Source organism: Medicago sativa, chromosome 5, assembly GCF_051527215.1.
Source record: "Medicago sativa cultivar Bolivia chromosome 5, Bolivia_mono, whole genome shotgun sequence".
Classification (NCBI taxonomy): Eukaryota; Viridiplantae; Streptophyta; class Magnoliopsida; order Fabales; family Fabaceae; genus Medicago; species Medicago sativa.
The window spans coordinates 55,866,277-55,890,838 of record NC_140753.1 but is presented as its reverse complement, the minus strand read 5'-3'; the positions used below and the strand labels follow the sequence as shown (position 1 = coordinate 55,890,838).

The 24,562-nt window shown below is 32.4% G+C and overlaps 2 protein-coding genes and 2 long non-coding RNA genes across 62 annotated transcripts; 1 reads left to right on the top strand and 3 right to left on the bottom strand.

Annotated features, from left to right (window-relative positions):
• Positions 1-1,881: 1,881 nt before the first annotated feature.
• Positions 1,882-2,333, bottom strand: LOC146923257 (uncharacterized). The gene is made up of 2 exons (XR_015012846.1): positions 2,271-2,333; positions 1,882-2,192 (listed from the first exon to the last, which is right to left on the bottom strand). It is a non-coding gene; the product is annotated as an uncharacterized LOC146923257 (long non-coding RNA).
• LOC146923254 (uncharacterized) lies at positions 2,189-22,581 on the top strand. The gene is made up of 2 exons (XR_015012847.1): positions 2,189-2,312; positions 21,922-22,581. It is a non-coding gene; the product is annotated as an uncharacterized LOC146923254 (long non-coding RNA).
• Positions 7,188-13,019, bottom strand: LOC146923256 (beta-ureidopropionase-like). 20 transcript variants are annotated; one of them, XM_085715945.1, is made up of 14 exons: positions 12,701-13,019; positions 12,182-12,212; positions 11,987-12,106; positions 11,356-11,568; positions 11,172-11,241; positions 10,692-10,811; positions 10,403-10,478; positions 9,880-10,030; positions 9,478-9,663; positions 8,917-9,144; positions 8,609-8,819; positions 7,940-8,132; positions 7,768-7,856; positions 7,188-7,581 (listed from the first exon to the last, which is right to left on the bottom strand). In XM_085715945.1, the coding sequence occupies exons 8-11, from the start codon at positions 9,880-9,882 to the stop codon at positions 8,802-8,804; spliced, it is 435 nt and encodes a 144-aa protein (XP_085572071.1). In that variant the 5' UTR covers positions 9,883-10,030; positions 10,403-10,478; positions 10,692-10,811; positions 11,172-11,241; positions 11,356-11,568; positions 11,987-12,106; positions 12,182-12,212; positions 12,701-13,019; the 3' UTR covers positions 7,188-7,581; positions 7,768-7,856; positions 7,940-8,132; positions 8,609-8,801. The 20 variants fall into 16 exon arrangements, 19 of the variants coding, with proteins under 19 accessions (XP_085572072.1, XP_085572074.1, XP_085572071.1 ...); XM_085715944.1 differs by having other exon boundaries at positions 8,609-8,714; XM_085715946.1 differs by having other exon boundaries at positions 9,461-9,663.
• On the bottom strand, positions 13,885-22,507 carry LOC146923255 (CHUP1-like protein). Of its 40 annotated transcripts, none has more exons than XR_015012826.1 (17): positions 21,857-22,507; positions 20,991-21,307; positions 20,785-20,896; positions 19,435-19,958; positions 18,916-18,946; positions 18,721-18,840; positions 18,090-18,302; positions 17,906-17,975; positions 17,426-17,545; positions 17,137-17,212; positions 16,622-16,772; positions 16,202-16,404; positions 15,658-15,885; positions 15,350-15,455; positions 14,681-14,873; positions 14,511-14,599; positions 13,885-14,324 (listed from the first exon to the last, which is right to left on the bottom strand). XR_015012826.1 is itself a non-coding variant. In XM_085715938.1 (8 exons), exons 1-7 carry the CDS (start codon positions 22,505-22,507, stop codon positions 17,854-17,856), a joined length of 1,779 nt encoding a protein of 592 aa, XP_085572064.1. In that variant the 3' UTR covers positions 17,425-17,545; positions 17,833-17,853. The 40 variants fall into 40 exon arrangements, 1 of the variants encoding a protein (XP_085572064.1); XR_015012825.1 differs by having other exon boundaries at positions 15,350-15,560; positions 16,219-16,404; XR_015012829.1 differs by having other exon boundaries at positions 16,219-16,404.
• Positions 22,582-24,562: the final 1,981 nt, after the last annotated feature.

The following is a 24,562-nucleotide window of genomic DNA, read 5'->3' as shown; positions in this document are numbered from 1 at the left end:
GTTGCATTTATCCCATTAGCATACATTGCAAGGAGGTAACATAAAAACATTCCTAATCATAAGAACAAATATTTTTAACTAACTTTTCACAACTATTTTAGCCTTTCATGATAGTAAACATAAATTTTTATTGGTAAAGTTTTTTTTTCTGAAACAATAAATTTTTATTGGTAAAGTTATTTGTTGGAATAAAGCACCATTGAAATGAGAACTTGTTTATACACAAGTAGATCATATTGTATGATCTATTTTATTTTTTATTGAAATCATCTATTTAAAAAGAATGTTTTGTAATTACATGATTTATTCTACATAATAATTCATATTAATTATACAATTGATATTGATTTACTAAATAATTTGACATTGAATGTAAACCAAAATTGTTTTTGAAGTGATTCATATATATTATGGAACCCTGTTTTAATAGATTTCAGTTTTAAGTGAGTTTACAAAAAAAAAAAAATTTCTTTTATTAAAAAACAAATGTATATTTTATAACACACTTTTTATTAAAAAATAATGAACGTAAAAGGAAGCAACTTAATAATTGATATTCAAAGGTCATTTATTTACAAGCACTCTTAGGAGTAACCAAAAAAATACACCAAATGTTAACGCTTGAATACACTCATATATGAAACAAGTGATCTAGTGACAATATAAATTTCACTTTGTGCATCCCTATAAACAACTTGAAATTTTTTTACTTCTTAAAATAATCTCACATAAATGATCATTTTGATTGGTTTACAAAAAATGGTGCTTAACCACTTAAATATTAAAGTTTAATAATTAATCATTAAATTATTGTTGATATTCATGTATGTAATTTGGTATACATATACAACATGACGAGGGGTATTAGCTCTCGGTGTTACCCACGACTGTACAACCTTTAGGCTATTGAAAAGTCTATAGGTACATATTTGTTGCTACTTTTATATTTTATTTAAGATCCAATACTTTGCTATGTGGTTGTAATATTTGATACATATAGTTATATATTTCAGTTGTTTATTTATGGTTAAATTTTTCCGTAACTTTTCTAGTCATTAAGTTTTTTATTTTATTTTTATAGATAGATGAAATGATAAAGTCATTATATACTCATACATACAAATGAAGTGTCAGAGTTCGAACCCATACCACGACGTTCAAAATAACAATTTCGACATTTTGCTAGTTGAGTTGGGACTTGTGGACTATAATATTTCAAGTTAATTAAAGGTTTTATTTTATAAAGTAAACCACTGTTATTTGATGTTGGAAAAAAAAATTATTATTATTTCCTTAAGTTGTTGTCGTTTTTTCTTTTAAAAACAAACAGAGCAATGCTATATCTCTAGAAAAATAACATCAAGAATTCTTCAAGAATAAAGAGTAGCCAATCACTATGGTTGATGTTTCAAACTATGCTTTTTGATTTGTAACACGAATACTCTTTTTTTTGACAGAGTAACATGAAGATTCTAATTACGACCATCTACCAAAATGTACTAACGTAATTTGGATATATAATTTAGGGTTAATCAGTAAATGATCTCGATAAATATTCAAATTTTCGTTTAAGTCCCTATAAAAAAATCGCAGTGTTTAGTCTTATACAATTTTCCGTCAATATTTTTAGTCCTTGTAAAATTTTCCATCAACATTTTTACGGTAATTGTAAAAAATTTCCGTCTGTATTTTTGGTTCCTAAAATGCTAAAAAAAATGTTACAAGGACTAAAAAGTGTGATTTTTATTTGTAGAGATTAAAAACAAAATTCTAGATATTTGTAAGGACCATTTACTTACTTAACCATATAATTTATGACACAATTCACTTAAAAATTACATAAACATACGAGGTATGAATTTAGATTTTAGACTATATATGTAACTTCAAAAGACGTAGTTCAATTATCTTTTTAGGTTGTAAAGTGACCATTAATGTCACTTAATTAATAAATTTTAGAAATTACATAAATAGAAAAGCATATACATCTTTGAAAACTCTGCTGCTGATGTGTGAATAGCAAATAATAATTATGGCAAAAACATTAATTTATGTTAAGATACATATTTCTGACAAACTTTAACATGTTTAAGAGGATTGATGATGATGTTACTATTGCTTGGTATAGCACAACCAACTTTCTTCAATTCTAGAAATGTTTGTGTGGTGTCAGGATCAAAGCCACCTGCAAACTGAATGTCTTGATGTGTGATGAGTTGGATAAAAAGGTAAATGTCAAATTCAGAAAGTTCTGAGGAGTGTTATTGTACCTGATGTACTCTGAATGCAAACTTAACTCCTTGTAATAACAGGTTATTATTATCTTCATGCAACTAGTTACAAACCCGTGCTTCGCACGGGGTGGATTGCTTTTTTCGGATAATTTTGTTGGCAAACGCATATTTGTTAATACGCTTAAAAGTAAACTGATTCGAAATTTAGATATTACATGCATATAAATATAAAAAACCATGATCCATAACATATCAAATCTTAGATAGGTCTACCAAAAACGAAACCATTGCAAAAAAAAAATTGTTCCAAAGAAAAAATGAGCAAATGAACGAATATTGCACAAATATTATAAACCTTTATCAAAATATTAATGAAAGTTTGGTTTTCATTGGAACTATTTCACTACAATTTACTCCAGTTACAGTAGCCATTATGAGGGTGTAACATATTCGGGAAGTAGGTCAGATTGTGGCAAACATTGAATAACTTAATTATTAGTACAATATATGTCTCCCACAATCGAGTTTCTGCCACTATTGTGAGTAGGAGATGATTCAACTTCAATTTCACATCGAGGATTAGAAATTGATTCCACAATCTCTTGGTTTTGGTTGTCAAAGATTCAGCTAGCTCTTTGCGACTTTACCATCATTACTGAATAAGGTAATGTTATGACAGAAGTAAGTTCATAGGAAAACATGGTAGATGTGGTGCTGGAAGGAGAGTCGATCCTTCTTCCCTCTTCATTTTATGTTCTTAGCTTCTTGTGCATGAGTAACAGTATTGATTAAAACATAAACAATGCCTTAAACAGACCAGAATGTAAATCACTGGAATAAATTTAGTCCTATTTGTTGATTTTATCAGCACAGTCTCATTTCTTGGTCCTAATTGTTGCAACAACCAATTCTATTTATTTTTCAATGCATCATTTTACCAAATTTTTAATATCTCTGCCCTATATGTTTGTCACTTTACCAACCAAAGACACACTTCATATTTTAAGTTGTGGTATTGCTACACATATTCTTGACAAATTGATTTTGCATGATTTGTTTTCAGTTTCTTCATTTAAGTTCAAATTGATTTCTTTAAATTCATTGCTATCAACTTATAATTGTTCCATTTTTTTTTTCAGATTAGCCAAACTTGTTATAGAACTTAGACAATCTCCCTAGGGATAAATATTAGAAATTCAGCAAATGAAATGATCCATTCACAGAAAAAATTGAACACTTACAGTTTAAAACTAATTGACCTTAAGATTTATTGTTTCAGCATCCTGGGATGTGAATGTGTTGTGTGTTGATATATGCTGGTAAAATGTGAATGTGTTCTATGCTAAACATTTTGGGATGACAGAAGCTGTTGAATGTTACTTTAAAAAACTACTTCTCGACAATTTATTTCACAAGCATCTCTTTTCAACTCACGCTGGGAACCTTTTTTTTATTTTTTAATATTATATTTCAATATGTTTTTTCTTCCATTTAACTTTATTTTTTTTAACTCTTCCATTTAATTTTTTAAGGAGGTTCCATTTAATTTTATCTTTTTTTCAAAGAAATTTTATTATCTTTTTATCACTTATATATTTAATTTCAATATCGTTTAATCATCACAACCTCACAAGTATTTTTATTCACGCTGTCATTTAATGATCACATATATTTTTATTTCCTTTCTTAAACCTCGCGAACATATACACACACATTAACGTTTAGAGTAATATTTTATGTCCGTCTATCTGTTTTTTTGTTACACTAATGCATATAATTTTTTTAGTGTTGCTTGGTTGAGTGCTACCTCACCAATTTATTTTAACTATTTTCCAATTTTATATATTTTTAATTTTTTTTAACTATTTTTCAATTTTTTCTCCCAAATTCAGTTGCTTCTACACTGCCGTTGTGGGCGAGTAAGATACTGTTTGACCCGGGTTTTTTTCTTTCAATTTCTCTACATTTTTAAGGAGAAGTTAGGCCAAATACAATATCAATTAAGTACTTACTAAAAAAAGTACTTTTTTTAATGCATAAAATTGAATGGAATGAGCTTTGGCCAAAAGTTGTTGAATGTTACTTCAGAAAACTACTTCTCGATAATTTATTTCACAAGTATCTCTCTTCAATTCACGTTGGGAACCTTTTCTTTTATTTGTTAATATTAAATTTCAATATTTTTTTCTTTCATTTAATTTTTTTTTTGAACCGTTCCATTTAATTTTATTTAAGGAGGTCCCATTTAATTTTATTACCTTCTTTTCAAAGGAATTTTATTATCTTTTTATCACTTATATATTTAATTTCAATATCGTTTAATCATCACAACCTCACAAATATTTTTATTCACGCTGTCATTTAATGATACCAAATATTTTTATTTTCTTTCTTCAACCTCACACACACACACACACACACACATTAGCGTTTAGAGTAATACTTTATGTGTGTCTGTTTTTATGTTACGCTACTACGTATAATTTTTTTTGGCGTTGCATAATGCGTATGATTATTTTTATAAAATTTTGATTTTAATTAAAAGTAAAAATGTAGATGTCTTTTCTTCAAAAAAGATCTAGATGCCTAAAAAAATTATACTTATATATATATATATATATATATATATATATATAGATCATATCAAATGAGAGGAGTGTTATTATGAGAGATGAGAGGACTTAATAATAACCATTGGATCTTAATTAACGGTTGTGATTTAATTTTTCTTTAAATATTTATGGTGCGCCCTGAATCAGCACAACCCTCCTTGTGTGGCTTTCTCCATTTCCCTTATCCCGTTCTCTTTCTATTGCATAAGCCATAAGTGACTGCTCTTTTTACTTCTTCTATGTATTGTTCTTCCTTGATTTTTCTCTCTATAGAAAGGATCTCTTCAACGTTCTTCTGTTCCTTTCTTTCCTCTCCCTTAATTTAGGTTCAATAGAAAGAAAACGTAATAAGATTTTGTCAAAGAAAAGAAATATTATGATAGCTTTGGGAGAGAAATTCCAATTAGTTAGAGTAATTTTGTAGAAGACTAACAAATAATCACAAGCTGATAAGAAACAGGTCACGAAAATGGCAAGGGCAACCCGGTGCACTGAAGCTCCCGCATACGCAGGGTCCGGGAAGGGGTCCCACCATTTGGTGTATTGTATGCAGCCTTACCCTGTTTTTACACAAGAGGTTGTTTCCAGGACTTGAACCTGTAACCTTACAGTCACATGACAACAACTTTACCAGTTGCGCCAAGGTTACCCCTCAAACGGGTCACGAAAATGGAAAATAGAAAAAAACATTCAATTGGGGTATGTATGATTTAGGTGGCCATAGAAATCTTCTAACAAAAGCAGTAAGCATTGCCATCGCCATCGCCAGCTAAAGGGTTCTGTACAAGTTGCATTGAGAAGCGTGTGCAGAGGAAAGATGAAGAGCTGTGTTTTTTGTTTTAATTGACTGCATAGCTATTGATGAAGTAACATGATTAGTTTAGATTCAATGGTTATTATTAAGTCCTCTCATCTCTCATAATAACCACTCCTCTCACTTGAAATGCCCTATATATATATATTGTTTTTTTTAAAACCAATTGCCTACGAATTTCCATTTTTGCCCCTAACCAATTATTTTAATTATTTTCTAATTTTTATATTTTTAATAACTTTTAATTATTTTCCAATTTTTATATTTTTAACTATTTTTCAATTTTTTCTCCCAAATTTAGTTGCTTCTACATTGCCGTTGTGGGAGATTAAGGTATCGTTTGACCCGACTGTTTCAAACTTCTCTACATTTTTAAGGAGAAGTTAGGCCAAACACAATATTAATTAAGTACTTACTAAAAAAAGTACTTTTTTTTAAGGCATAAAATTGAATGGAATGAACTTTGACCAGAAGCTGTTGAATAACGTATCTTGTAAAAAATTGTTCCAAAAGAAAAATGACCAAATTAATGGATATTGCACAAGATTTCGAAAGACTTTGTTATATACGAATGATGATGCAACTCTATTTGTTCAAGTACTATAAAAAATGGCATAAAATAAAGAGTCAAGTACACTGTGCACATGCGAAAGGGAAAACTAATAACATTAACACGCACAAGATCGATAGAGATTCTAATGCAACATTGTCTACTTTACTTTTAGATTTGATGATGAGTCCCATTTCACTTCATGTATGCTTCTACTTCCTCTAATAGCTTCATGTGTTCCATTTTCATTATCCAATGAAATTGACAATCTCTATTTTATATTTAACGTTTTTTTGCTAATTTATTTTGTGGGATCAATGATATAGCACCAAACCAAACTCTACTAATTTGAAGAAAAAAAAAACTCTTAACACAATTCACTGCATTGTACTAATTTGGTTCTCTATATTTCATTGTGATCAATTTTTCTGCTATGAAATCAACCTGATGTATCAATTCTCTAGACATGAACAATAAACTTTCAGAATAGATCAATTATATAGCGTACTAATTTGAAAGAAGTTGTAACACAATTGAAATACTCAAAAATATTGGCTCAACTGACATGGTAAATTCTATTGGTAACAGATAAAATATAGACTTGAATTTTAGTATAAGCCATCTTTCTTCAAAAGATTATGTTCAAACATGCATATGTGCAACATGATCAGACTCATTATGAGTTCAGTAAATTCATGAATGAATGCAATGTAACTGTAGATAGAAACTACGCACAATTGCCTAATTTCAGAAATATGCAGATCAATCCCCTTAAACTATTAACTCAGCAAATTCTTAGTGTCATCTTTGTCATTTGTCATCTGTAATGAGATCATTAGATAGGCGCAAAACATAGATGAAACTATGCAATTGTACTATAGGCGCAAAACATAGATGAAACTATGCAATTGTACTATGTCCCAAACCTTAATTTTCATCCAAAAATAATGTAAAGAGATGCATATTACTCATGTGACTTTATAAATGGAGTTCTCTATTTCGTTTAAGAAATGGAGAGGATTCTAATTTGCTATTATTGAATAAACAACAGGTTTGTTGCTAGTTAAAATATAATAATGTTTGAAACCTCCTAGGCCAAAATTAAAAAGGTCTTCATATAATGTTTGCCACTATTTAAGAATAATTCATTATGCAGCTAACAAATCTTCCCAAGATGTGAACTCCTGCCATTCTCCATACTTAGAGCTGAATGTTCCTCCATCAAATTGTTGTGCATACTCGGAAATAACACCGCGAGCAGTAGGATCACAAGTCTTTGCTATATCCTTAAGGGACATAGGTTGTGAGAAATTACATAAGGACATGCTAAGCTTCACTTTTGCTTTCTCTGAAAGATCCTCATTCCCCTTACTGCCATAACGTATATAATAACACTATGCATTAGAAACAATTCGCAGCAAAATTTAAAGATAAGGGTGAAAAGTGATACATGCATTGTGTAGACTGCCACTATTTGGAAGAGAAAATACAAAACATTTCAGATCCGAAATTAGCAAAATTAAAGCATGTGGGGGCTAAAATGTTCCATTATCTCACCGGGATTCAACTGGAAACTTGTCTATGAATATGGGAGAAGAATTAGGATAGTTTGAAGGAACCAGCAAGCGCAGAGGCTGAATAGGTGACTGTAAGGTGATAAAACACAATTAAGGCTAATAAAAGCTATAAAAAAAAAAAAAAATCAGTTGCAAAATCTGGGAGTCCATACCTGTAGTGAAGCATATTGAGATTTTAAAGATGGGCTGAGAGACACAGGAATGAAAGAACATTTGACAATGGTCCCATGAACCCACTCAGCAGCAGCAGCAGCTGTAGTTGAATCAACAATTACTTATGTCTACTACTGTGTCAATAATTCGGCGATTAATTTGCTGTATTTCTTCCAAAAGGGCATGATTAACCTGCCACAGTACACAAACTCTATATCAGAACCAAAGACCAAAACATCAGATCGGTTATTGAACACAAATTTAAGAGAAAATGTAGAGCTACATAGTAGTGTCATAGCAATGACAGAAGTGTATTTAAAAAATTTACAGTGGCTTAATGGGAGAGAAAAAAATAACTGTAAACTAATCAAACATGGGCATAGCATGTGTTGTTAAATTTATTTGACCAAATCAAACATATTCCAAATGCCACCAAGTTAATGACAGTAGCATATCCCTCTAATAGCTTTTATGAGTTTACTTACTCAAAACAATACACTTCAATTTGTCCCTTTTTAGAAAAGCAAATCAACATTGAAGCAAGTACTTCAAAGACGGTTTAGAGAAATATGGAATATCGGCCTACATCTATGCTAGAATAATTTATAAACATTAAGAAATACCAGATAAGAGTTTAACATGTTTTCCATCAATATAAAACAACTGACCTCTATTGGCCACATTGCTTCAGTGAGTTCACCAACAGTGGCACAAGGGTTGAAAACAATTTCGGCGCCATTCATGCCAAAAGTTTAACAGTTTAAAGGATGGTGCCTACCATAACATATATTAATGTCAATCTTTCCAAATTCTGTTTCAAATACAGGGTGACCTGTATTTCCTTCCATATAATATGCACTCTCAGTGAAGTCTCCGACTCTTGTTACATGGTTGTGCAAAATTTTGTATGTTTATTAGATAGCTGAAAGACGGTCTATTCCATTAGAAGTGGAAGTAGAAAGTTTAGAGAATTTACCTTCCTGTGTATCCCAATTATATTGCTGTGATTCCCAATCACAACGGCAGTGTTCCAAATAACCTCTCCGTGGTTCATATCCCTCTCAAGAAATGGGCTTATAATCACCATGTTATACTTCAGTGCAAAGATTTGCAAAAATTCAGTTGATTCCCCGTCAACAGGTTCTGCAAATTCACACCACTTCTTCTCTCGTGTAGAGAAACCAAATGGCATCATCCAAAATTCCTACAATCAAATTTTGAATTTTATATAAACAAACATCGAAGGTTTTACTTTCTCAAAGATAGCCTTTTCTTGGTCGATAAAGTGTTATTTGCAAAATTGTAAAACAATACTACAAAATTTTTATAAATGGTTAGTAGATAATTCCTTTTTCCCTTTCTTTGTCATGATGGAAAATTTATGCTTATTGAACAAAAACAGTTTTTAACAAATTGTGTATTCAATTGTTTGCAGGTTTTAGTGAGTATAAAGCATTAAAGGGGAACCCCCAGAATTGCCAAAAATAAGTGTGAATGGGTTATAGGATAGTAATGATTACTTATTTATGACAGACACCTTTTCTTCTTGTTGTTCCAGCAAAGAAAGACCCTCTTCAAGCTTTCCTAGGTGAAAGTAGGCTTTAAGCAGCATTGAACACCTCCATAGTTTGAAGTAGACAACTTTTGAGAGTTCTGAAATATCCATATATGTCACTTGGCAACCAGCAGCAATTGGACAATCATTCTTCTCAGCAGAACTCAGCTGATATTTGAAACAAAAGTTAACCAACTCGAATCAATTGGCATAAATTACTACACTAAAAGGCTTATGCTGACGCTTAAGTTTTTTTTTTATATTAATAGATTCAGAGAATTTGAGAGAAAATACAGAAACTGTAACTTGAAAATGAAACATGCTCTATCATACATAATATAAACTTTAACGAAATTGCAGCATAATATAAGAAGAGGCACCAACCATTAAAGAGCTTCTGCTTCATTTCAAGCAATTTTTCAGAGTGCATATTGATCATCAACGCCTCATTAATATGTTCCAATGCCCTCTCTGCATCAGAGGACGTTCTTCTTTGCAAAAGCTCAGCAGAATTATAAATAGAATCTGATACTTTCTGTCATCCAGTGAAAATACTAATCAGTTAGGAAGAGGGGGTGGACATCAACACCATAGCCAATTTATAAATTGTAAATTCAAAAACCTCTAGATTTTGTGAAGAGGAATGAAGAAGAAAATGCAAAATTAACACACATCCATCAAGCAGTAGACTGTTTTTCGCACAAGATAGCGACATACAATCTCTCTCTCTCTCTCTCTCTCTCTCTCTCTCTCTCTCTCTCATCTTTACCTATCTATATTTGTATGGCCCCACTTTGACAAAATACTTCAATTCAACACTTTCATTATTAAAATATATCCAATTTCAAATAATTTTATAAACCTAAGGCAGAGCCATGTTTGCAGATATAATATCAGAAAACCTTACAATTCAAACAACCGTGTAGAATATCAACTGAGGTTCTGTTGCGTGTGATGTTCTTCTTGAACCTCTTTGTGTTTTCCTATGAATAAAGATAGAAATCTGAATACATTGAATTCAAAGAATATGCTAGCTATTGTTCTAAGTTTCTTTTTTGAAAAAGTTATAGTTGTTGCTCATAAATTTGAAGACTTCGATTTCAATAAGTTTTCAACATATAAAACTTCAATATTTAAAATGATAATTTCTACATAAAAAAATAAAAGACATTAGGGTAGAGTAACTGAGTAAATACCTGAAGACGATGACAATGCGGATAATCTGAAACTCATGCAGACATGTAAAGGCTCTGTGAAAGTCGAAATGGTTTCCGAAATTCAATGGAAAAGTTGAATCTAACTCATATGAGTTAATTCTGGAAGAAATAAGATTGGAAAAATTGAAGCATTAACTCATATTAGAACCAAAAATTAACATACGACCACCATAAGTAACACCAGACTCAAATCATATTAGAACAACAAATTAACATACAACCCCCATAAGTAACACCAGACTCAAATCATTAGCCATTATTAGAACCAAAACCAAAACAACCACCATAAGTAACAAAGACAAGGTAAAATACAATGCTAAACATCATGAGCAAACACAATAAAAGGCATCATCTCATATTAGTCTTTCTATAAAACAGAAACTCACAACCGCCATTTAGTTCTTCAACTATTTTATCTAAAGCTCAAACTTTTCAAAACAAAAGTTAAGGAATCAGCACCTTGTAACAATAACTTCAGGTTCTGCAGGCTTCTGAGCATGTTTTCCACCCTTGTTGCAGGAACAAAGTTCTACAACAACAAAAAGAGTTCCATCAAAACAAATTTAGTGATACAATGTCTTAAGGAAACACAACCTTTAAAAATGGAACAAAGTAAACATGATAACAGCAACAACAAATGTACCTTGTTCTTCTCGGCTACTATAACGTTATGACACCTACTATGGTGATATCCACCTGCGAAAATAAATTAATGTAGCCAGGTCGTGAGCAGAACATTTGGCAGATATGAAGCAGTCAAATACTCCTTGATTGTTGTTGTGTATTCATATATTTTGTTGGTAATTCCCTCTGGTGCAGGTCCACTATTTTCCATGTTATATTTAATCCCAAAATCCTGCATAATGGAAACCAGTTGACAGTAACAATCATTTAGAGTTGGTTTTCAATGCATCAAGATCTCACTATAATATTATACAAAAATTTCTATAGCATGAATTCCTGAGACATTACCATTTATCATTGGGAGAATTTTTGAGGGACAGAAATTAATCACTTTTCATAATTGTTAAATGAGATGATTTGAATTGCTTCAGAGAAATTACTCTCAGTCTCAGCCAAGTTATATAAAACCAAGTGATTGCAATCAAATCTAAAGTTAAATCCCTTGGTTACAGGGAGAAAAGACAACAAACATAATCAAGAGATATTTTCTCAACATAATTTAAATCTAATACATATTTTAACAACAAAATCAGAGTGCCCATGGATAAAGATAAACGATTGAAAGTTTTCAGGCAATGAGTAGATCATACCCATTATCAACTTGAAGCCTTGGAGTTGTGTTTGCTGTCATCAAATAGCACCCATCTGGAGACCATTCACTTGACACAGGCCATTTAAGTTGTTTCCTTTCTACATAATCCCAAAAATACCTAGAACAGCATAATGAAAAATGCATGAATTCTTCATTAGCGTATCATAAACAAATCATAAATAACAAATGGTACCTTCTCTTGGATACAAAATGTCCACTCCAACCTATCAATCATAAACATAACCAAATCACATAACATTACCAATATCAGCAAAAACACATTATTATGAAAGGACCTTAACCAAGACAACAAAATTCCATTTTTTTTCAAGAATCTGAGAAAGACCCAAAATTCAAGCATACCCTAATTCAGAAAACAACAACAAACACAGTCAATCACCATTTTCAAATCTCAGCAACAAACCCACAAAAAATTAAAATTTCCAGAACTCATAAAAACCAATCCAAACTGCCATCAAACATTAGCAAATTACCTCTTTTTTATTCAAATTAAATTCATATCAAACATAACCCTAATAATTAAAACCAAAATTAACCCAGAAAAGAAGAAAAAAAATGCGATACACAAACCCTTAACATCAGATTGAAAGAAAAAACATAAATTCACATCTAAATTAACAAAAACTGATTCAATAAAGCATTTTTAGAGACATGCATGATCTCAGATGAACAAAAGAGGAAGAAACAATACCTCCCATGAAGATCCGTGTGTTCAACGGCAGAGACAGCGAGGACTTTTCCGATCATCTTCAATCCAATCCCACCGCCGGAGAATTCTTCTCCGGTACTCCCTCCCACCGCCGGCGACTTCTTCTCAGGTACTCCCTCCCACCGCCGGCAACTTCTTCTCCGGAACTCCCTCCCTCTCTTTCTCTCCCTCGACCCCGTCTCTCTCTCTCGTTCCCGTTTCTCTCTCTCTTTTCTCTCTCGTCCTCGACGGCGGCGACCCTTCTCCCGCTTTCCTTCTCTCGTCCCCCCTTCTTTCTCCCGTTCCCATTTCTCTCTCCCCTTTTTTTTCTTTTTCTTTTCACATATATATATAGGCAAGGGGAAGCCCATTTTGTAATTTACCAAAATACCCCTCATAAGGGCAAAATGGTAATTTCCACGGCCATTTATTTTTGATGATGAGTCCCATTTCACTTCATGTATGCTTCTACTTCCTCTAATAGCTTCATGTGTTCCATTTTCATTATCCAATGAAATTGACAATCTCTATTTTATATTTAACGTTTTTTTGCTAATTTATTTTGTGGGATCAATGATATAGCACCAAACCAAACTCTACTAATTTGAAGAAAAAAAAAACTCTTAACACAATTCACTGCATTGTACTAATTTGGTTCTCTATATTTCATTGTGATCAATTTTTCTGCTATGAAATCAACCTGATGTATCAATTCTCTAGACATGAACAATAAACTTTCAGAATAGATCAATTATATAGCGTACTAATTTGAAAGAAGTTGTAACACAATTGAAATACTCAAAAATATTGGCTCAACTGACATGGTAAATTCTATTGGTAACAGATAAAATATAGACTTGAATTTTAGTATAAGCCATCTTTCTTCAAAAGATTATGTTCAAACATGCATATGTGCAACATGATCAGACTCATTATGAGTTCAGTAAATTCATGAATGAATGCAATGTAACTGTAGATAGAAACTACGCACAATTGCCTAATTTCAGAAATATGCAGATCAATCCCCTTAAACTATTAACTCAGCAAATTCTTAGTGTCATCTTTGTCATTTGTCATCTGTAATGAGATCATTAGATAGGCGCAAAACATAGATGAAACTATGCAATTGTACTATAGGCGCAAAACATAGATGAAACTATGCAATTGTACTATGTCCCAAACCTTAATTTTCATCCAAAAATAATGTAAAGAGATGCATATTACTCATGTGACTTTATAAATGGAGTTCTCTATTTCGTTTAAGAAATGGAGAGGATTCTAATTTGCTATTATTGAATAAACAACAGGTTTGTTGCTAGTTAAAATATAATAATGTTTGAAACCTCCTAGGCCAAAATTAAAAAGGTCTTCATATAATGTTTGCCACTATTTAAGAATAATTCATTATGCAGCTAACAAATCTTCCCAAGATGTGAACTCCTGCCATTCTCCATACTTAGAGCTGAATGTTCCTCCATCAAATTGTTGTGCATACTCGGAAATAACACCGCGAGCAGTAGGATCACAAGTCTTTGCTATATCCTTAAGGGACATAGGTTGTGAGAAATTACATAAGGACATGCTAAGCTTCACTTTTGCTTTCTCTGAAAGATCCTCATTCCCCTTACTGCCATAACGTATATAATAACACTATGCATTAGAAACAATTCGCAGCAAAATTTAAAGATAAGGGTGAAAAGTGATACATGCATTGTGTAGACTGCCACTATTTGGAAGAGAAAATACAAAACATTTCAGATCCGAAATTAGCAAAATTAAAGCATGTGGGGGCTAAAATGTTCCATTATCTCACCGGGATTCAACTGGAAACTTGTCTATGAATATGGGAGAAGAATTAGGATAGTTTGAAGGAACCAGCAAGCGCAGAGGCTGAATAGGTGACTGTAAGGTGATAAAACACAATTAAGGCTAATAAAAGCTATAAAAAAAAAAAAATCAGTTGCAAAATCTGGGAGTCCATACCTGTAGTGAAGCATATTGAGATTTTAAAGATGGGCTGAGAGACACAGGAATGAAAGAACATTTGACAATGGTCCCATGAACCCACTCAGCAGCAGCAGCAGCTGTAGTTGAATCAACAATTACTTATGTCTACTACTGTGTCAATAATTCGGCGATTAATTTGCTGTATTTCTTCCAAAAGGGCATGATTAACCTGCCACAGTACACAAACTCTATATCAGAACCAAAGACCAAAACATCAGATCGGTTATTGAACACAAATTTAAGAGAAAATGTAGAGCTACATAGTAGTGTCATAGCAATGACAGAAGTGTATTTAAAAAATTTACAGTGGCTTAATGGGAGAGAAAAAAATAACTGTAAACTAATCAAACATGGGCATAGCATGTGTTGTTAAATTTATTTGACCAAATCAAACATATTCCAAATGCCACCAAGTTAATGACAGTAGCATATCCCTCTAATAGCTTTTATGAGTTTACTTACTCAAAACAATACACTTCAATTTGTCCCTTTTTAGAAAAGCAAATCAACATTGAAGCAAGTACTTCAAAGACGGTTTAGAGAAATATGGAATATCGGCCTACATCTATGCTAGAATAATTTATAAACATTAAGAAATACCAGATAAGAGTTTAACATGTTTTCCATCAATATAAAACAACTGACCTCTATTGGCCACATTGCTTCAGTGAGTTCACCAACAGTGGCACAAGGGTTGAAAACAATTTCGGCGCCATTCATGCCAAAAGTTTAACAGTTTAAAGGATGGTGCCTACCATAACATATATTAATGTCAATCTTTCCAAATTCTGTTTCAAATACAGGGTGACCTGTATTTCCTTCCATATAATATGCACTCTCAGTGAAGTCTCCGACTCTTGTTACATGGTTGTGCAAAATTTTGTATGTTTATTAGATAGCTGAAAGACGGTCTATTCCATTAGAAGTGGAAGTAGAAAGTTTAGAGAATTTACCTTCCTGTGTATCCCAATTATATTGCTGTGATTCCCAATCACAACGGCAGTGTTCCAAATAACCTCTCCGTGGTTCATATCCCTCTCAAGAAATGGGCTTATAATCACCATGTTATACTTCAGTGCAAAGATTCGCAAAAATTCAGTTGATTCCCCGTCAACAGGTTCTGCAAATTCACACCACTTCTTCTCTCGTGTAGAGAAACCAAATGGCATCATCCAAAATTCCTACAATCAAATTTTGAATTTTATATAAACAAACATCGAAGGTTTTACTTTCTCAAAGATAGCCTTTTCTTGGTCGATAAAGTGTTATTTGCAAAATTGTAAAACAATACTACAAAATTTTTATAAATAGTTAGTAGATAATTCCTTTTTCCCTTTCTTTGTCATGATGGAAAATTTATGCTTATTGAACAAAAACAGTTTTTAACAAATTGTGTATTCAATTGTTTGCAGGTTTTAGTGAGTATAAAGCATTAAAGGGGAACCCCCAGAATTGCCAAAAATAAGTGTGAATGGGTTATAGGATAGTAATGATTACTTATTTATGACAGACACCTTTTCTTCTTGTTGTTCCAGCAAAGAAAGACCCTCTTCAAGCTTTCCTAGGTGAAAGTAGGCTTTAAGCAGCATTGAACACCTCCATAGTTTGAAGTAGACAACTTTTGAGAGTTCTGAAATATCCATATATGTCACTTGGCAACCAGCAGCAATTGGACAATCATTCTTCTCAGCAGAACTCAGCTGATATTTGAAACAAAAGTTAACCAACTCGAATCAATTGGCATAAATTACTACACTAAAAGGCTTATGCTGACGCTTAAGTTTTTTTTTTTATATTAATAGATTCAGAGAATTTGAGAGAAAATACAGAAACTGTAACTTGAAAATGAAACATGCTCTATCATACATAATATAAACTTTAACGAAATTGCAGCATAATATAAGAAGAGGCACCAACCATTAAAGAGCTTCTGCTTCATTTCAAGCAATTTTTCAGAGTGCATATTGATCATCAACGCCTCATTAATATGTTCCAATGCCCTCTCTGCATCAGAGGACGTTCTTCTTTGCAAAAGCTCAGCAGAATTATAAATAGAATCTGATACTTTCTGTCATCCAGTGAAAATACTAATCAGTTAGGAAGAGGGGGTGGACATCAACACCATAGCCAATTTATAAATTGTAAATTCAAAAACCTCTAGATTTTGTGAAGAGGAATGAAGAAGAAAATGCAAAATTAACACACATCCATCAAGCAGTAGACTGTTTTTCGCACAAGATAGCGACATACAATCTCTCTCTCTCTCTCTCTCTCTCTCTCTCTCTCATCTTTACCTATCTATATTTGTATGGCCCCACTTTGACAAAATACTTCAATTCAACACTTTCATTATTAAAATATATCCAATTTCAAATAATTTTATAAACCTAAGGCAGAGCCATGTTTGCAGATATAATATCAGAAAACCTTACAATTCAAACAACCGTGTAGAATATCAACTGAGGTTCTGTTGCGTGTGATGTTCTTCTTGAACCTCTTTGTGTTTTCCTATGAATAAAGATAGAAATCTGAATACATTGAATTCAAAGAATATGCTAGCTATTGTTCTAAGTTTCTTTTTTGAAAAAGTTATAGTTGTTGCTCATAAATTTGAAGACTTCGATTTCAATAAGTTTTCAACATATAAAACTTCAATATTTAAAATGATAATTTCTACATAAAAAAATAAAAGACATTAGGGTAGAGTAACTGAGTAAATACCTGAAGACGATGACAATGCGGATAATCTGAAACTCATGCAGACATGTAAAGGCTCTGTGAAAGTCGAAATGGTTTCCGAAATTCAATGGAAAAGTTGAATCTAACTCATATGAGTTAATTCTGGAAGAAATAAGATTGGAAAAATTGAAGCATTAACTCATATTAGAACCAAAAATTAACATACGACCACCATAAGTAACACCAGACTCAAATCATATTAGAACAACAAATTAACATACAACCCCCATAAGTAACACCAGACTCAAATCATTAGCCATTATTAGAACCAAAACCAAAACAACCACCATAAGTAACAAAGACAAGGTAAAATACAATGCTAAACATCATGAGCAAACACAATAAAAGGCATCATCTCATATTAGTCTTTCTATAAAACAGAAACTCACAACCGCCATTTAGTTCTTCAACTATTTTATCTAAAGCTCAAACTTTTCAAAACAAAAGTTAAGGAATCAGCACCTTGTAACAATAACTTCAGGTTCTGCAGGCTTCTGAGCATGTTTTCCACCCTTGTTGCAGGAACAAAGTTCTACAACAACAAAAAGAGTTCCATCAAAACAAATTTAGTGATACAATGTCTTAAGGAAACACAACCTTTAAAAATGGAACAAAGTAAACATGATAACAGCAACAACAAATGTACCTTGTTCTTCTCGGCTACTATAACGTTATGACACCTACTATGGTGATATCCACCTGCGAAAATAAATTAATGTAGCCAGGTCGTGAGCAGAACATTTGGCAGATATGAAGCAGTCAAATACTCCTTGATTGTTGTTGTGTATTCATATATTTTGTTGGTAATTCCCTCTGGTGCAGGTCCACTATTTTCCATGTTATATTTAATCCCAAAATCCTGCATAATGGAAACCAGTTGACAGTAACAATCATTTAGAGTTGGTTTTCAATGCATCAAGATCTCACTATAATATTATACAAAAATTTCTATAGCATGAATTCCTGAGACATTACCATTTATCATTGGGAGAATTTTTGAGGGACAGAAATTAATCACTTTTCATAATTGTTAAATGAGATGATTTGAATTGCTTCAGAGAAATTACTCTCAGTCTCAGCCAAGTTATATAAAACCAAGTGATTGCAATCAAATCTAAAGTTAAATCCCTTGGTTACAGGGAGAAAAGACAACAAACATAATCAAGAGATATTTTCTCAACATAATTTAAATCTAATACATATTTTAACAACAAAATCAGAGTGCCCATGGATAAAGATAAACGATTGAAAGTTTTCAGGCAATGAGTAGATCATACCCATTATCAACTTGAAGCCTTGGAGTTGTGTTTGCTGTCATCAAATAGCACCCATCTGGAGACCATTCACTTGACACAGGCCATTTAAGTTGTTTCCTTTCTACATAATCCCAAAAATACCTAGAACAGCATAATGAAAAATGCATGAATTCTTCATTAGCGTATCATAAACAAATCATAAATAACAAATGGTACCTTCTCTTGGATACAAAATGTCCACTCCAACCTATCAATCATAAACATAACCAAATCACATAACATTACCAATATCAGCAAAAACACATTATTATGAAAGGACCTTAACCAAGACAACAAAATTCCATTTTTTTTCAAGAATCTGAGAAAGACCCAAAATTCAAGCATACCCTAATTCAGAAAACAACAACAAACACAGTCAATCACCATTTTCAAATCTCAGCAACAAACCCACAAAAAATTAAAATTTCCAGAACTCATAAAAACCAATCCAAACTGCCATCAAACATTAGCAAATTACCTCTTTTTTATTCAAATTAAATTCATATCAAACATAACCCTAATAATTAAAACCAAAATTAACCCAGAAAAGAAGAAAAAAAATGCGATACACAAACCCTTAACATCAGATTGAAAGAAAAAACATAAATTCACATCTAAATTAACAAAAACTGATTCAATAAAGCATTTTTAGAGACATGCATGATCTCAGATGAACAAAAGAGGAAGAAACAATACCTCCCATGAAGATCCGTGTGTTCAACGGCAGAGACAGCGAGGACTTTTCCGATCATCTTCAATCCAATCCCACCGCCGGAGAATTCTTCTCCGGTACTCCCTCCCACCGCCGGCGACTTCTTCTCAGGTACTCCCTCCCACCGCCGGCAACTTCTTCTCCGGAACTCCCTCCCTCTCTTTCTCTCCCTCGACCCCGTCTCTCTCTCTCGTTCCCGTTTCTCTCTCTCTTTTCTCTCTCGTCCTCGACGGCGGCGACCCTTCTCCCGCTTTCCTTCTCTCGTCCCCCCTTCTTTCTCCCGTTCCCATTTCTCTCTCCCCTTTTTTTTCTTTTTCTTTTCACATATATATATAGGCAAGGGGAAGCCCATTTTGTAATTTACCAAAATACCCCTCATAAGGGCAAAATGGTAATTTCCACGGCCATTTATTTTCTTATTTAGTTTAGTAGAAGCTTCATGAGATTTAATTTCCTTAGTTATTCGTTTCATGAATTCCTTTGCTAGCTTTAGTGAACATAGCTTTATCTGCAAGTTATTAACATGATAAAGACTTTCAATAGGTTTTTATGCTAAATAATAAGATGCCCTTTTGAAACATTTATATCATAAAAGGTATAGATGCTTCTGATGTCACTGTAGTGATACTATCTATACTATGTGACATTAACCATCAAACAAAATCATTCAATTGTGTCATGCATCATGATTATTTTCATTTTATGGATTGTTGGTTCAACTGTATACTCTAGAGAATACAAATAATATCGGAAAATGTAAGACCTCTAACCTCGTCTAAAAATCTAATATAGTATCAAAGTCTATTATTTCTGGTCACCCACCAATTTATCCATGCACCTAGCCCAATAGTACTAGGTGTGATGGAGTATTGAAAAAAACCAAGTCACACATTGAAAAGAGATAAACCATTTGTTTGTTTTCGTGTTTGTACATCTATATTCATACGTTTTCTGTGGAGCTACTACTCTCAGCTTCGTAAAAATCACGTCAATGGTCATTAGGACGTGATAATTTTGGTCCCACCACCAAACCAAACAACCACATAATCTTTTAAGAGTGTCACTTCTCACCTTATTAACCGAGGGATGAGTTTGACCCAATATAAAAAAAAAAAAATCATATTTTGTGATTTCACATAAGCTTGAGTTTAAGCAAAACTAACCTATTCAACTTATTTCTTCGTAATCTTTAGGACAAAACAAGGTTCATTATCTTGTTATAATATCATAGTGCACTAGACACACATAAATGCAAACTTTTTTTTAAATGTTTAATAAAAAGGTGATGTTTTATAGTGATCTATAATGGATAAACAAGCTTATGAATTTCTTACCTGACCAATAAGGCCAGTGTCCATCATCCACTCCCAAGGGATATGAAAATTCCTATATTTCTTACTTGAACTCTCCCTTATCCTCTCTTTACTACTTACACTTCCCTCCAACCTGCAAAATTTTAAAAGCAAAACTTTCAATTAATTCTAAGTATTGCTCAAAATCTTTAGTTAAACTCAACTCTACAATTTTTGTACATGCTCGCCTGTCTTGTAATGCTTGTATCCTTTTCAAGGCCATAGAAATTGAGTCTTTTGGATTATCCTCATATGATGAAACTTCTGATTCAAGATTCTTCAGTTCTCTATAGTTACATGAAGCTTCTCTTAATGCATCTACTTTTTGTTCTGGCCATTGTGGAAAATGCTTTAGGACTGATCTTTCATCTACCAATGATGATAATTCTCCATCAAGCCATTTGATGAATGTTTCCACCTCAGATATATCTGCATATGAAGCTGATTCTACTTGTTTGATTAAGAAACTGATGAATTCCTTTTGGCTTTGAACTTCTGATTTTATCTGTCAAAAAATGTTCAAGTATCAATAAAAGGGTGTTCATTGTTTGAGCTAATCTATTGGGATAAGCACTTATGAGATTATTTCGGAGAGCTTATGGAAACATCTTATTACATGTCCATAAGTTAATGGATTTAATTTGTATAAACTGTCAGTATAAAGATGTGTTACAATGTCGATCAATCATAGTCGTCAGATCATTAAAAACATTTTACTTTATTCGTAACTACTTTTAAAATCATTTATTTCAATGGTTGTGATTTACTGATAATGTAAATCTTTTGCACTGACAGTGCATACAAGTTAAACTATAAGTTATTTTCATCTTATTTCCACGGCACTCCAAAATCGCTTACGAAAACAGCTAATAACCTATATGAAAATAATTTAACTTTATTTAATCTTTTGTTATAGAAATGGTTTATACATAAGTATTTATATGATTAACGCTTATGCTATAAGCATTACTTTAAACTGTTTATCCAAACAGGCCTAAAGATATAACATTAGAAAATTTTGAAGAAAAATATGACAAGTTAGGAACTAGCTTACAGCTGAAAGATGTTTTGACCGATTTTCGATTTCCTCAATCATGTTTCTGGTGAATGCTACTGCAGGAATTCCATTGTGATGAGTTTTGTTTTCCATGTTGGCATCTTTTCGTGTAAGCGAACGATACAATTCGATTACTTCTGGCACACGGCGAACTGTTTTCAAACCGATAGACGATTTTGATGGTGTTGGAGGTGGTGGAGGTGCTGCTGTTGGATGCATTTTGATTCCCTTCTCATTTTTATGTGAAGGAGAAAAAAGAGTAGAAGCAGGTTTTGGAGGAGGAGTTGGTGGCAGAACTATTGATGGCTTTTCCTTTCTAGGTGAAGTTGATGAGTCTTGAAAATCTTGATTTTCTGAACTCTTTTCACACATGATTTCTTGAAGTGCTGGTTTAAGTTGATGATGTGAATCTGAATTGTTATCATCTATGGGTTTCTGTATCTTTTTCCATAGTATGGTTTTTCTCTCCATATTGTGTGCTTTGAGTGAAATTATCTGTGATTTTAAACGTGATACTTCTTCTTTAAGTTCTTGGTTTTCTTTCTGTAGTAACTCATTTCTAGCCATGTGAACTTCAAGTCTTTTTTTGGGAGATGTTGTGATCTCAAACTCATTCTCTACCTGCAACATTTTCTCTCCTTTTTTCATTCTATGACATGGTTATCAAATTGATATCTTGTACACTATATGATTTTTGTTATATATTTGGTCTTGTTTTTGAAGTAAGGTTGGTATGTCTTGGAGTTAAATATCCAAGAATGCCCTCTATGACTATGGTACTAATAAAGGTAAATAATCATTTAGATTCTTAAATATGTAAGATGCTTTTATAATTGTCTCTGAATGTATATTTTGTTAGTCACTTTGATCATTAAATGTATCTTTTATTAGTTAGTTTAATACTCGAATATGTCTTATGTTATTTGAGCGATTAAACTACTAATAAAAGAAATGTTTAGGGATGTTTTAGTAATTTCGATATATTCTAAAATAGTAGTGATAGGGTCTCACACATTTATCAAAATGAATGTTTACACTATTAATAGTGACCTTATGAGACTGTTGGGAACAATGGTATTGATAGAGTAATTTGGACATTTCACATATATTTAATGCTATTTGACATGAAGATTAATTATGATGCCTTTGTAAGAAAATTTATAAGTGATTGAAGATTACTTTGGTTTGCTGGCAGCAATAGTATGTGAAAGCTGCCTTTAGAGTGTCAAGTTAGGTACAACATTAAATATGTTGGTCAAATTTAATGCTATTGTTTCTAGATTAATCTATGTGAGGTGAGAGATTTCTTGCTCTCTAATTTGTTAGGGTGTTGCTAACAAGTGCCCTAAGAGCATTGTTTAAGGAACCCACAAGAAGAAATTATGTCTTGAAAATACAAGTCAAACCCTTGTTAAAGTCATAACGCACAATTTTCAATGCAAAAGTTGCTACTTTTAGACGCTTAAACAATGCCCTTAGGGCACTTGTTAGCATTTTCCAATTTGTTATTATGTCAAAACTTTTGAGGGTTAGTGGTACATCTATAGTGTAGAAGTTGTTTAAGTGAGGTTTTAGTTAGTAAATATGCTTGTCTCATTTCTACTTATGAATCTTGTTCCCTTTTCTTCAATTCAATTTGATTTAGAATTCATATGTTATAGTACATGTGATGTGGTCCAAAAAACTAGTTGGTATGCTGAATGGTTGAAAGTCCTAACTTACCTAGATGGAACTCTTTTTCAATGTGGAAAGTATGAACAATGACTTTTTCCCCTCCTTATGTCAAACATCATTGTAGTTTTGTGTAAGGATTATGAAAATCAATTCCTAAACAAGATGAGATATTGCACATGTGTTATTTTTTTTAGAATGATTCTGACTAAGCATATGTTTGTTTTCACGGTAGAAAATTGATTGAGGAGTGTTATCTCTCAAACTAACATTTGTAACTTCGACAAAACCACTGAAACAAAAAAATAAGTTGAGTAAAAAATTTAAATATAAACTAACTGTGGTCCTTCAAACACACAAATTCTCATGTCCAAGTGTAATTTGTTGAAAGGGAATGTGAATGGGTCAATCTAACTTCATTGTGATAGTTGTCTAATTTCACTTCACACCCATTGCACTTCTTGTAGTTGAGTGGCATTTGGCTATTCTTTGCTTGCGAAACAATGCAAAGAAAGGACAAAAAAGTGGTAGGAAAATGTGTCTCATTCAGTGATGTGCATTGAAGAGTAAATATTTTCACAATGACTACTACGTCATACCAAACCCAGATTCTTATGATATTTACGTTTTTATTTTTTGTTTTATTTTTCAATTTATATATGTTGTTTCAAAGTCTCTTCAAAACTCCTTTAGCTTTCTTTCATCCTACTCCTTCAAGAGTTGAATATTACCACCCCTACACCCCCCTTACCACAACCGAAAGTGTGAATTTGATGTAGATTGGTTTTCTGTGACATGTTGAGGCCTACTATACTTTAGGTGAAGAGCATGACTGAGTTTTTCAAACTTTCGTAACAAGTCCTTTCTCTATGTCTTGATTAAAGCAAAAGGAGCAAAAGTATAACTTTTACTTAAAAACATGATATCCGGCGCAATGATCGACTAATTTGAGAGGTTTAAACTCACCGTCACTAGTTGGGATCCATTTAAAGGGGTTCAATCTCACTGTTCACTTGCGGGACTCATTTAAAG

Coding starts and splice junctions, on each gene's coding strand:
- LOC146923256 (XM_085715940.1), bottom strand. Junction 9,145..9,477: donor TGGAACAACAAGAAGAAAAG/GTGTCTGTCATA, acceptor ATTTGATTGTAG/GAATTTTGGATGATGCCATT. Junction 8,133..8,916: donor TAATTGGGATACACAGGAAG/GTAAATTCTCTA, acceptor GTACTGTGGCAG/GTTAATCATGCCCTTTTGGA.
- LOC146923255 (XM_085715938.1), bottom strand. CDS start 22,507: ATGAAAAAAGGAGAGAAAATGTTGCAGGTAGAGAATGAGTTTGAGATC. Junction 21,308..21,856: donor GGTCAAAACATCTTTCAGCT/GTAAGCTAGTTC, acceptor ATTTTTTGACAG/ATAAAATCAGAAGTTCAAAG. Junction 20,897..20,990: donor ATACAAGCATTACAAGACAG/GCGAGCATGTAC, acceptor AAAATTTTGCAG/GTTGGAGGGAAGTGTAAGTA.